The sequence below is a fragment of the Lathyrus oleraceus genome, chromosome 5 (genome assembly GCF_024323335.1).
Source record: "Lathyrus oleraceus cultivar Zhongwan6 chromosome 5, CAAS_Psat_ZW6_1.0, whole genome shotgun sequence".
NCBI lineage: Eukaryota > Viridiplantae > Streptophyta > Magnoliopsida > Fabales > Fabaceae > Lathyrus > Lathyrus oleraceus.
The window spans coordinates 242,537,450-242,550,923 of NC_066583.1; the positions used below are offsets into that span (position 1 = coordinate 242,537,450).

The window sequence follows — 13,474 nt, forward strand, 5'->3', positions numbered from 1 at the left end:
TTAGTGTTTATTTTTTCAATTATGTCTATTATTTTAGTGTTAATTTTTTCTACCTAAGGGTTGTAAAAGACCTAAGATTTAAATAATATTAAGATTTGTCATAGTTAACATTGATATAAGCAGTGGCAATAAAAATACAATACTTTGAAAAAAATATTCCCAACAAATAATACCACCAATTCCATGTGGACAACTTTACACATATTCATCTCTAGAGACATTGATTCATTCTGAAGCTGAAAGCCATCTTTTCACTGGAATTGGTGAGTACTCTTGCTTTGACTCCAATGGTTGATTATGTGCAAGTACTATCTTTTGCATGAGTATAACTTCTTAAATAACATATCATAGAATTTGGCTGGAAGCCAAGCATGGTTTGGTCGAGGGAGTAGAATTATAGTTACGACTAGGGATAAACACCTCTTGATATCACATGCTGTATTGTTTGAAATGTATGAGAGTAAAATCTTGAATAAAAGTGAATCCCTTCAACTGTTTTGTGAAGAAGCTTTTAAAAGGGACAAGCCGGAAGAAGATTATTTTGAGTTATCTAAAAGTGTGGTCGAATATGCTGGAGGCCTTCCTTTGGCTCTTGAAGTGTTGGGTTCTTTTCTTTGCGAAAGAAGGATATCTGATTGGGAAGATGCTTTGATCAAAATTAAAAAAGTTCCACATGATGACATCCTAAACAAACTTCGAATAAGTTATGACATGTTAGAAGATGAACACAAGACTATATTTCTAGATATCGCCTGTTTTTTTAAGGGATGGTATAAACATAAAGTGATACAGATATTGGAAAATTGTGGCTTTCATCCTACACTTGGAATAAATGTTCTTATAGAAAAATCACTTGTAACTTTTGATGGAAAAGTTATTGGAATGCATGATATGCTAGAAGAAATGGGTAAAACCATAGTTTTTCTAGAATCTCCTAATGATCCCGGGAAACGGAGTAGATTGTGGTCTCTAGAGGATATTGATGAAGTACTAAGGAAAAACAAGTTTATTCCGAATTTCAATGTTACAATACTTTTGTTGAACTGCGTTCGTTGTATCTTGTGTTACCTATTTGACAATTATTGTTTAATAGGGAACTGAACTTGTTCAAGGTATTGTTTTCAAGTCATCACCATCTATGTCATTTGAAGCACGTTGGAACCCCGAGGCCTTTTCAAAGATGTATAATCTTAGGTTACTCATTATATTATGTGATTTGCATCTTTCACTTGGTCTGACATGTCTTTCTAGCTCACTAAAAGTGCTTATATGGCGGGGATATCCAATGAATACTCTACCACTAGGAGTTCAACTGGGTAAGCTTGTTCACTTACAAATGGTCAATAGTAAAGTCAAACAACTGTGGAATGGGACTCAGGTAAGGAGCTTCAAATAAGAGTTTTCATTTGTAACTAGGATTTTCAAACACTACTTATCCATTTTCCTTTGTTTTGCTCAGTATTTTGGAAACCTGAAAGCAATTGAGTTGAGTAATTCCAAAAATCTTCGTCAAACTCCAAATGTCTTTGGAGTTCCATACCTTGAAGAGCTGCATCTTAATGATTGTACAGACCTTGTTGAAGTCCACCAATCTACTAAAGAGCACAAAAAGCTCGAGATATTGAGCTTGATAGGATGTGCAAATCTGAAAACCTTTTCAAGTACACTGGAAATGAATTCCTTGAAAATGCTCGTTCTATCTGATTGCTCAAACATTACAATACTTCCTGAATTTGGAAAAAATATGATAAGCATGTCAGTGCTTAATTTAATGCATTGCAAAAATATTATGTGCCTTCCAAATAGCATTAGTAACCTGAAGTCACTCAAAGTTCTCAATATATCAGGATGCTCAAAAATTTGTAACCTGCCAGGCGGTATAAAAGAAAACACGGCTTTGGAGAATCTTGACTTGAGTAGAACTGCTATTGGAGAAATGGATCCCTCCCTATTTCAATTAGGGAATCTCAAAATATTGTCTTTAAGTGGATGTGGCTTGCCAGCTTCCGACTCTAGGCGGGATGTGAGTCGGCCATATAGGGATCAGTTCAGGTTTTCTCAGCTCACACAGGCTTAATATTGCCTTCTATTTTCTCAGGTCTTTCCTCATTAACTGTTTTGGATTTGAGCTATTGTAATCTCACTGATGATTCAATTCCCCATGACATTGATGGCTTACCATCATTGGAGAGACTAATTCTATCTGGGAATAAATTTCTGCGCCTACCCTCTTGCTACTTTTTCAATCTTTCAAAGCTTCGCTATCTTGAATTGGAAGACTGTCCTCAGCTTCAATATGAACCATTGCTTCCACCACATTTTGTTAATCTTTCAAAGCTTCACTATCTTGAAATGGAAGACTGTCCTATGCTTCAATCTATACCATTGCTTCCACCAGATATATGCTTTTACTCAATAGATACAGATAGAAAGGAATCTAAATTATTAGATCCTAAAAAGATAGGGAAGTTCTGCTTTTTTTTGTTAACAAGGACAAATTTATTGTTACAGATAGATGATTACCCTAATCCTGTGTAAACGGAAATCCCTTCGAGATTTGATAATCAAAATTTCCCCCCCTTGAGCTCATCATATGTGTCAGAAACTGACTCAATTGCATCAATAACAGTAAAGATCCCTACTGATTATCGTTCAAGTAATGGGTGGGCAGTTGCTGTATTTGTGGCCTTGGAGGAAATTACTGAAGGCTTTCAGGCCCGAGAAAAGCTGCTTCGCAATACCAAATCAGACTTGGGTTATTTAATCCTATTGATAATAGTGTTTTTGCTTTTAATCCGTGTATCGTTTGGTGTTCCAATAAAAACCACTACCAAACACATGCGGACGCGTTGGAACTTTGATACTTTAGAACCTGAAGATGGCTCATCCTTATCTCTCTTCTCTAGTTCAACAGCAAACAATAAACTGTACCTGTTCACAATGGTAAGGAGTGGTGATTTTATATACATTCGGCGACACATAAGAGGGGAGGGAAAGTCCAAGCACAGATCCTTTAGCAAGCATCGGAAGCCAGATTTCAGGGAAAACAGTTTGTTGCGTTTTGAAGTGCAAGTGGAAGGGTGCAAGATAAAGAAGTGTGGAGGGCGTGTGTTGCACAAGGAATATTATCTTGAAGACTTTAAAGAGGTGAACAACGGTGAACTTTCTATGGCACCTTCAAATTCCGAGCATGTCAGTGGTCTGTGCAAATCAACTGTGGATAGGTTGAAGGGAGAGATGCTACTGCTTTTGATGTGCAGAACATAGAAAAATCCAATGAAATTTTCTCTTTGGTAAGTAACCCTCTAATTCCCACACGCAATTACCTAAAAAGTTATCATGGTATTCTTTAAAAAACATGTTTACCACTATCTCTTGTTGCAGGAAAAAATGTTTCAGAATATTAGACAAAGACTAGGTTTAAGCATGCTAATTTTAATGCCAATGATGGTAGCTGCTGCATTATTCCCTCTGCCTGTGCAAGGTTACGGCTTAAAAAGCAGACCACAACAAATGAAGTCCAGAATAAACCATTTAAATCACACCGGGGTTCCTGCAAAACTGTATTGAAGGTCAATACACCACAATTACAAAGCAGTCATAGATTAAATGTAAGCCAATGGTTGTCATTTCCATTATACCAGCTTCCAAGGAGGACAAATTTCTCTCAGACTCACTTTTGTTCTTACTTAACTAGATAATGTAATTTTTGCGCTGTGTCCTATATCCCAAGACTATGTTCCATTGGAAGTATGTTGATTTTGTCCACTCAGTAGCCACAGTAGTTATTTGATTAGGGTTTACGTAGCCTACAACCAGAACAGTTGGACACATGTACGAAGCTATGAAGCCATGATCAGGGAAGACAATGACGTGAAGCGTAGAGGCAGTCAAGGAACTTTAGATAAAAGTTCACATAAGTAAGATAAAATACATTGTATTAGAAAGATCATGTTTTGTTTATCTAGAATCAATAGAATTATTAGTTCTTCAGTGTTCATTTGTTGCATGAACAAAAAGCAAGCTGTAGCTTGTATGTAATAGGATAGGTTGTACTACGGAGATTATCTGATCAATTGGTCTATAATCAAAAGAATTATCAGTTCTTGAATGTTGATTAAAGTTTTGGGCTTGTGTATTTTTAAGTGTGGCGTGACCAGAAATCAAGTTCTTTCCTCAGTACTTGTGCATCAGTAACAGTGGGCATCCCTGCTGATTGTCTTTCAAGTGACTGGTGGGAGGTGGCTGTACTTGTGGCCTTAGAAGCTGAAGCTCCACGTGGGTGATGCAGTGGAAAAGTCACAACGTTGAAACAGCAGACTCCCCTCACACACTTTCCTACGGGCCTCGCAGGTTAGGCAGTGCTCAAAACTTACATTTTTGCTGAACACTTATATCGAGACATGCTTTCACAATCATTTTACTTAAAACGGCGGAGTTAACACTGCTTACCTATGAAGAATCAATAAGAAACTAAGTTTTATATTGTGAAGAAGATGAGAATATTACTCAACAGAATTTCCAATATACCAGCCACCAAGGAGGTTGAGTTTCTCTCAGAGCCACTTGTGTTCTAATGGAAGTTTGGTGTAGTGGATTTTGATGCAGAGTGGTGATGGAATACTTCCTTTGCTGTTTGCTTTTGATGGCATCATTATGTTTATGTTTTTTTTATTCCTTATCACTTATTGCCTTGCATGCACTATTGTTGTTGCTTATAGATTTTAATTTGGGTTTTGTGGGAAGCTCCAAATCAAAAGGGTGGTCCCAATGATAAATACTAGCTTGGTTTTTTTTATTCTTAAGCATGTGATGACAACGGCCAATGTTTAGTCTGTGGCTCAACTCACGAATCTCTATTATTATTCTAATGTTAATTTTTTGTCTAGTTTTTACAAGAACTAGGATTTTTATATATACGCTATTAATTTATTAATTAAGAGTGACTAAATATTATTCCAAATGTGGACAACTCTCACATATATTCATATCTCGAGGCATTGACTCATTTTGAAAGCTGAAAATCATCTTCTCACTGGTATTGGTGAGTACCCTTGCTTTGACACCAATTGTTGATTCTGGTGCAAGTACTATTTTTTGCATGAGTATGACTTTTTGAATAACTTGTAATTAATGTTTTTTGTTTTATTTTCAGGTGCTTCATTCTAAATCAGCATATTCTTCCATTTCTATAGTTAGTTCTTAAGGTCTTAAAATGGAAGACTGTTCACAAAACTCAAAATGGAAGTATCATGTTTTCTTGAGTTTTAGGGGAGAAGACACGCGCTTAGGCTTCACCGATCACCTATATGCAGCTTTGGTGCGCAAGAGTATAATAACTTTCAGAGATGATGAAGAACTTGCAAGAGGTGAAGTAATCTCACAAAAGCTACTCCATGCCATTGAGGAATCACTCTCAGCAGTTGTTATAATCTCCAAAAACTATGCTAACTCAGCTTGGTGTTTGGATGAGTTAGTCAAGATTCTCAAATCTAAACGCTTGTCAGGACAACAAGTGTTCCCTATTTTCTATGGTGTGGATCCCTCTGATGTAAGGAATCAAAGGGGAAGTTTTGATGAGGCTTTTAGGAAACATGAAAAAAGTTTTGCTGAAAGCAAAGAGAAGGTGCAAAAGTGGAGAGATGCATTGAGAGAGGTCGCCAACTTATCAGGCTGGGATTCTAAGGATCAGTAAGGGCATGCCTTTAATTTTCATTTGAGTTGTAAAGAGGTTTTTTCATTTTCATTTTATATATGACTTTAATTTTTGCCTTGATTATATGTATTGGTTTTTGTTCAATGCAGGCATGAAACAAAACTCATTGAAGAAGTTGTTGCACAAGTATGGAAAAAACTGGAACTCAAATTCCCTTCCTATAATGATGGACTGGTTGCAATTGATGCAAGATTGGAAGAATTATATTCAACTCTGAAGATAGGATTGGAGGACGTTCGTTTCATAGGGATATGGGGCATGGGCGGGATAGGCAAAACGACTCTTACTACAGCGCTTTACAAAAAAAGCAAAAGCCAGTTTGACGTAAGTTGCTTCGTTGCTAATGTTAGGGAGGTCTCAGGTGAAAGAAGCGAAGGTCTGCTACAGTTGCAAAATAAAATTCTTTCTCATCTGAACATAAAAGGAATGGTAATTGAAACATTGAGCCAAGGAAAGGACAGCTTAAGAAACCTTTTATCCAACAAAAAGGTTCTTCTTGTCCTTGATGATGTAAGTTCAAAAAGCCAACTTGAGAATTTGGCTGGAAGCCAGGAATGGTTTGGTCGAGGGAGTAGAATTATAGTTACGACTAGGGATAAGCACCTCTTGATATCGCATATTGTATTGTTTGAAATGCATGAGATTAAAGTCTTAAATAAAAGTGAATCCCTTCAACTTTTTTGTGAAAAAGCATTTAAAGAAGATGCACCTAAAAAGGGTTATATGGAGTTGTCTGAAAGTGTTGTCGAATATGCTCGGGGCCTTCCTTTGGCTCTTGAAGTGTTGGGTTCTTTTCTTTGTGGAAGAAGTATATCTGATTGGAAAGATGCTTTAATCAAGATTAAACAAGTTCCACATGATGATATCTTAAACAAACTTAATAAGCTATGACATGTTAGAAGATGAACACAAGACTATATTTCTAGATATTGCCTGCTTTTTTAAGGGATGGTACAAACATAAAGTAATACAAATATTAGAAAATTGCGGCTTTCATCCAACAGTTGGCATAAATGTTCTCATAGAAAAATCATTAGTAACTTTCGATGGAAGAGTTATCTGGATGCATGATATGCTTGAAGAAATGGGTAAAACTATAGTTTTTCAAGAATCCCCTAATGATCCGGGTAGACGAAGTAGACTGTGGTCTCTAGAGGATATTGATCAAGTGCTGAGAAAAAATAAGGTAATTGCCAAATCAAAGTTACTATTCTTTTACCGCTTTTCTTGTTTATAAATTGTATTGCCTATCTGATGATTATTGTTTACTAGGGAACTGAAATTGTGCAAGGTATAGTTTTGAAATCATCGCCATCTACGCTGTATAAAGCATATTGGGACCCCGAGGCATTCTCAAAGATGGGTAATCTTAGGTTACTCATTATCTTATGTGATCTACATCTTTCCCTTGGCCTGAAATATCTTTCTAGCTCTCTAAAAGTGCTTATATGGTGGGGATATCCGTTGAATGCTCTTCCACTTGGAGTTCAATTAGATGAGCTTGTACATTTACAAATGATCAACAGCAAAGTTAAACATTTGTGGAGTGAAAATGAGGTAAGAATTTTCAGTTAAGAGCCTTCATATAACTTATAGTATTGACCCAGGATTTTACAATGCTAGTCTCTTTCTTTGTACTTTTTCTAGTGTTTTGGAAAGCTGAAAGTAATCGATTTGAGTAACTCCAAAGATTTACGCCAAACTCCAAATATCTCTGGAGTTCCAAATCTCGAAGAGTTGTATCTTAATGATTGTCCAAAACTTGTTGAAGTACACCAATCTATCAGAAAACACAAAAAACTCATGATATTGAGCTTGATGGGATGCGTTGATCTGAAAACCTTTCCAAATGAATTGGAAATGTTTTCCTTGAAAATGCTATTTCTCTCTGACTGCTCAAGAATTGAAAGACTTCCTGAATTTGGAAAAAATATGACACGCATTACGGAACTTATCTTAACGAATTGCAAGAATCTTCTATGCCTTCCAAACAGCATCTGTAACCTGAAAACTCTCAGAATTCTCAACATATCAAGATGTTCAAAAATTCGTACCCTGCCAGATGGTATAAATCAAAACAAGGCTTTGGTGGACATTGACTTGAGCAGAACCGCTATTAGAGAATTGGATCCATCCCTACTTCAGTTAGAAAATATTAAAAGATTATCTTTAAGCGGATGTAGCGAACCAGCATCCAATTCCAGCTGGGAGTTTCAGCTGCCTTTTGGCAAGAAGTTCAGGCTTTTCCCAGCTCATACAACGGCCTTAGCATTGCCCCGTTTTGTATCAGGCCTTTCCTCATTAACTGTGTTGGATTTAAGCCATTGTAATCTCACTGATGATTCAATTCCTCATGATATTGATTGCTTATCATCATTGGAGAGTCTGATTCTAAGTGGTAACAATTTTGTACACCTACCTACTCACTACCTTGCTAATCTTTCAAAGCTTCGTTATCTTGAATTGGAAGATTGCCCACAACTCCAATCTTTACCAGTGCTTCCACCTCATGTACGCTTGTATGGAACAGATTCAGATGTAAGGGAAGCTGGTGCATTAGATCCACAAAAGATATGGAAGCTGTTTGAATCAAGTGACAAAGAACTCTTACAGTCATATGCGCGTCAAGTATGTGCATCTACAAGCTAAATATTTTTACTCACAAGTTACTACATTACACTGACAAAGCCACTTAGTATATTATAATGCATGCTTGAATTTCATCTATTATTGTTAACGAAAAAATGTTACGTTGTTACAGATGTTTGACTTCATTTATCCTATGTACTTCAAAATCCCACCTAGATTTGATAATCAGAATTTTTTTCCATTGAGCTCGTCATATGTGTCAAAACACGATTCATTTGCATCAGTAACAGTGGACATCCCTGCTGATTGTCTTTCAAGTGACTGGTGGGGGGTGGCTGTACTTGTGGCCTTAGAAGCTGAAGCTCCACAGGATTCAGAGGAAGGTGCTAAAAGTTTTTTTATGAGATCTATGCGCTTGTGGTGGAAATTTGATACTCTAGGACCCGAAGACAGCCCTTCCTTATCACTGTCTGCAGGTTCAACAGCATATAGTAATCTTTACCTCGTCACTATGGTAGTGAGTGGTGATTTTATATACATACAGAGACACCGAAGGGAGGACCGAAGAAGGTTCATGCATGAAGAGTTTAGCAAACATAGAAAGCCAGAGTTCAAGGAAAACAGTTCGTTGCGCTTCGAAGTGCGAGTAGGAGGATGCAAGATAAGGAAGTGTGGGTGGCATATGTTGTGCAAGGAAGATTATCTTGAAGACTTGCAAATGCTAAACAGCGGTGGACTTGTAGGACCTTCAGATTCCGGGCATTCAGCTGGTATGAACAAATCATCTGTGGATGAATCCAAGGGGAAGGATATTACTGTTTTGAATGTGAAGAACATAGAAAGGTCCAATGAGAACTTCTCTTTGGTAAGTCACCTAATAAATAGCATGCAATTATCTCAAAATTTCTAATGATATTCTTCATGAAACTTAATTTTGTAGAGACGAGAATACTCTTATCATTTTTTGGTTCGTTATTATTGAACTTTAATTACTTATTCATCTCAACCTGTCTTCCACTGTTCTTATCTTGCAGGGGAAAATGTTTCACACCATTAAACAAGGACTTGGTTTAAGCGTGCTGGCTTTGATATCAATGATGGTTGGGGCTAGAATATTCCTTTCGCCAACGCATGGTTTACGCTTCAAAAAGTCCACCACAACAATCGAGACCGTATCGAATAAACTATTAAAATCACATTGGATTACCTCCAATGATATCGTTCTTAAGGTCAACGCAACGCAATTTCAGCGCGGTCCTTGTAACAGAAATGTGAGTCCACGGTTTTCATTTCAACCGTACCATCCACCAAGGAGATTGAGTTTCTCTAAGAGCCAATTTTGTTGTAACTTAACAAAATGAGAAACTTTTTGACAATCATATTCATTTGTCTAATTCCAATTTGGATTTGTAATAAATCTCGTATTATAATCTTTTTGACAGGAGCGTCACAGTTGTTAAACTACACAAATTTAATAATGGCACAACATAAAGTAAAATTCAGAACAATACAAAATATATTGATGTTGATGTGAATGATATGTTATGAACAATAGATAAAGTATGAACAATGAAAAGAGATGGAACGAATGTCATCATTTTCTATCATTTTTTAGAATTTAAACAATGGAATCTTTTATCATTTCCACGCCATGCATGCGTATGCAACAATTTAAGAAATGCAAAGGAAGCTAATTTAATAGTTCCACAAAAGATAAGGTAGTTATTTGAATCAAGCAATAGAGTAATGATGTTGTGAAATAGGGAAATGGATTCTATGGACGAATCCGATAAAGTCCGATACAATCTAAGTCTCGAGAGTAGGGATTTTAATGATTTAGAAGAGAAGAAGTATTTTTTGTGAATTTAATATATTTATTCCATTTACTTATATATGGTTAATCATTGCTAAGATGATAAAATCATTGCATATAGACAGGGAAAATAAGGAAAATAGCAACTAACATGTAACAATACTCTCCGCTTCAAACATCCTTGTCCTCAAGAATGAACAAGCTTTCCATTTGATTAAAATTGTAACATCTCGAACATTTTCCTTGATTATCTTCCTATAAAAAACAACTACAAAATCAAATTGATGTAGAACAAGCGGAGAATGCCTTGGTGATAAGTGTTTGTCAAAAGAATGAGAAGAGAAATATCTCTTGAATAAGTAGTCCCATGCAAGAATTGTGACATGAGAAAAAAATACAACCATAACAAATTCTCAGATGCCATGGTTATAATGTTATGAACAATAACGCCTCCTCTTTTGAACATATTCCTCTTAAGTTCAAACAACTTAGTTTTTCTATTATGTATCATGGGAAGTTTCTAAAAATATGAGTATATATGCTCCTCAAAATATTTTCATACAATTGTCTTTGTTGGATTTTTAGGAAGTTCTCCCATTTTTTCATGATTAAACCACTTATTTTTTAATAAAATTATGTGATCAAAATCTAAATAGAATGGATGTAACAAAATTGAATGTTCAAGTATATCATAATATTTAGCAATGAGATGTTCAAATCCTAATGGTAATTTGAAAATTATTGACACTGCCATGTATGTGTTGCAAGTATTGCAAGTAGTAGCCTTTAAAATGTTATAATAAAATATTGGGAATTCTGAAATTTCAGAAAAAATGGATATAAAAATACGGGAATTTCAGAAATTTCCGATGCAAAATCAAAGGATTTTTACAGAAATTTTGAAATTTCCGAAAAGAAATTTACTGTTTTCAAAATTGTCGGTAGAGGTTTGGGAAATTCAGGTATCGCTTTGAATTTTTTGAAATTTGCGCAAATTTTGGGTGGATTTTGAAAATGATCGAAAATTTTACAAAATAAATATAGTAAATTCATTGAATTTGGGGGAGTGTCAGGTACAACTGGGGGGTGGCAAGTTAAATGTTCGCCCGAAAGGAAGGCTGGAAGTTCGCATAGGAACTGTTTAGCAAACATAGAAAGAGTTCAAGGAAAACAATTCGTTGAGTTTTAAAGTGCGAGTTGATACGGTGCAAGATAAGGAAATGCGGGTGACATATGTTGCGCAAGGAAGATTATCTTGAAGACTTGCAAATTCTGAGCAGCATTGAACTTGTTGTAGCACCTTCCGATTAAGGGCGTTCATCTGGTATGAACAAATCATCTGTGAATGAATCATGGAGAATGATACTTTTGTTTTGAATGTGAAGAGCACAGAAAGGTGAAATGAGAACTTCTCTTTGGTAAGTCACCTGAAAATAATATGCAATTATCTCAAAGTTTTTAATGATATTCTTCATGAAACTTAATTTTATCCGAATCTCATTTTTAATTTCGTTGAATACCTACTTTTCGTCCAGCATACATCATTTTAGTTAAAACAGCTCAGTTAACACTTCCTATCTAAGAAGAATCAATAAGAAATTAAGCTGTCATATTGTAAAGAAGATAGCATTATAATGAAGGCTTAATTGTATATTGCAATTTCTATTTTATTACAGTCATAGAAAAATAGTCCTCTCATTTTTAAAACATAAACTAATAATATAGTAGAATTAATCTAATACATATGTTACGCCATACATTATTGGAGTTTGTGTGTGGAATAAATGTGATATTTCATGTTGTATGTATGTATGTTTTAGATGAGTCATTTGGCATGCTTGGTTAGATGGTTGTTGCTTTTATATATCTATCATCTTATACTTACAATCATTGTTGTTATTATGAAAATTCATATGTCAATGTATGTGTAACATTAAACATTTATGTACGTAGAGATCATTAGACATAAGATTATACAAGAATTATGTTACAAATATATGAATAAGAGATGGATTTTGTGAGTTTGTAATTTTGTTGGTGTTTTAGGGACAAGTGTTAAAAGTGAGAGCTTGTTTAGTGCATATTAGCAGGAGCACGATGCAGGAAATAAAGAATGGTATGAAACACATGAATGTGAAGAAGAATAGATTGAAATCCCATTTGTGGATTGGAACTGAAAGAAGACTGTGTGGAGTGGAGAGGTATAGGCACGCGAGAAACATAAGGGTTGGTGTTGAAGTGTGTGGTTTTAGTCTAGAGCCCACATCGATTAGTTGACAAGTAAAAGTATGCTGTTAGCATATAAAAAGAAACGATTCCATCTATATCAAGTCACGGAGCCGTGTGATGAACACAAAGCGAACTATTCTTTCGCCTTTTACTAAAGAATACCGTGTGTGCGTCACTAAAAGCGGCATACGCCTATTTTTGAAAGAGTTCTCTTTTGAGAGCTCTGCAATACTAGTTTAAAATTGACTTAGAATGTTTATTTAAGTGGTTTAAATATTAATTATATGTGAAATTAAAATAAAGCAGTTATATAAAAGCATCTGATGGCACTACTACTACCTTTACAAGATTTCTTTCTTTTAAAATTAATTAATTTTTTGGTGATTACTAGACCAAACTTAATACTAGATTTGAGGAAGATTTTGAGAGTTTTTGCTTGAAATGCCCCATTTTTCAAAATTTAATCCCAATATATCCCTTTTTGAAAAAAAATTCTCAGTCTACCCCCTTTTGTAGTTGGGCCTCGTCACTTGATCTGACGAGGGGGTGCGAATTTTTTTTTCTTCAATGGCTCGTCACTTCAAGTGACGAGCATGTGCAGGCATTTCTTTTTTTTTTGTTTTTATTTTAAATAGTATTTAATTAATATTAATAATAATTAATTAATGTTATGTGCTATGTTTGGCCAACACAAAAGGAAAATTTAATCTTTATCAACAATTTTTTTATTCTTGTGTAAATGTTTGTAATATCAAAACTCTTTTTTTTATTTATAGTTTTAATTTTTGTATTATTAATATGTTAGACTAACTTGAATCCATTGAATTATGATGTAAATATTAGCAGATTTGATTTTTAATATAGGTTTTAAAAACATTGATTGATATGCCTCCACATAAATCTACATAGTTTTTGTGTTATTATTGTATTATTAATTTTATTGATTTTGTTATATTAAATTTATAATGGATTAATAATTTATAATTTATGTATAAAATTTAATTTAATATTAGTAATTTATTTATGTATTTATTTAATCATTTAATAAAATGTTTTTAAATTTAATTGATTGTGTCAATTAAACTTTAAAATAGAGACTCCATTGATTCATCCCTTTCTCCCACTTT

At 34.8% G+C, this 13,474-nt stretch overlaps 1 protein-coding gene, 1 non-coding gene and 1 pseudogene across 2 annotated transcripts; all 3 read left to right on the forward strand.

Annotated features, from left to right (window-relative positions):
* Positions 1-287: 287 nt before the first annotated feature.
* LOC127079975 (TMV resistance protein N) lies at positions 288-1,230 on the forward strand. The gene is made up of 2 exons (XM_051020324.1): positions 288-305; positions 352-1,230. Exons 1-2 carry the CDS (start codon positions 288-290, stop codon positions 1,099-1,101), a joined length of 768 nt encoding a protein of 255 aa, XP_050876281.1. The 3' UTR covers positions 1,102-1,230.
* Positions 1,118-9,782, forward strand: LOC127083450 (uncharacterized; annotated as a pseudogene).
* Positions 9,783-12,455: 2,673 nt separating this feature from the next.
* LOC127090051 (U5 spliceosomal RNA) lies at positions 12,456-12,570 on the forward strand. Its single transcript, XR_007791586.1, has one exon. It is a non-coding gene; the product is annotated as a U5 spliceosomal RNA (small nuclear RNA).
* Positions 12,571-13,474: the final 904 nt, after the last annotated feature.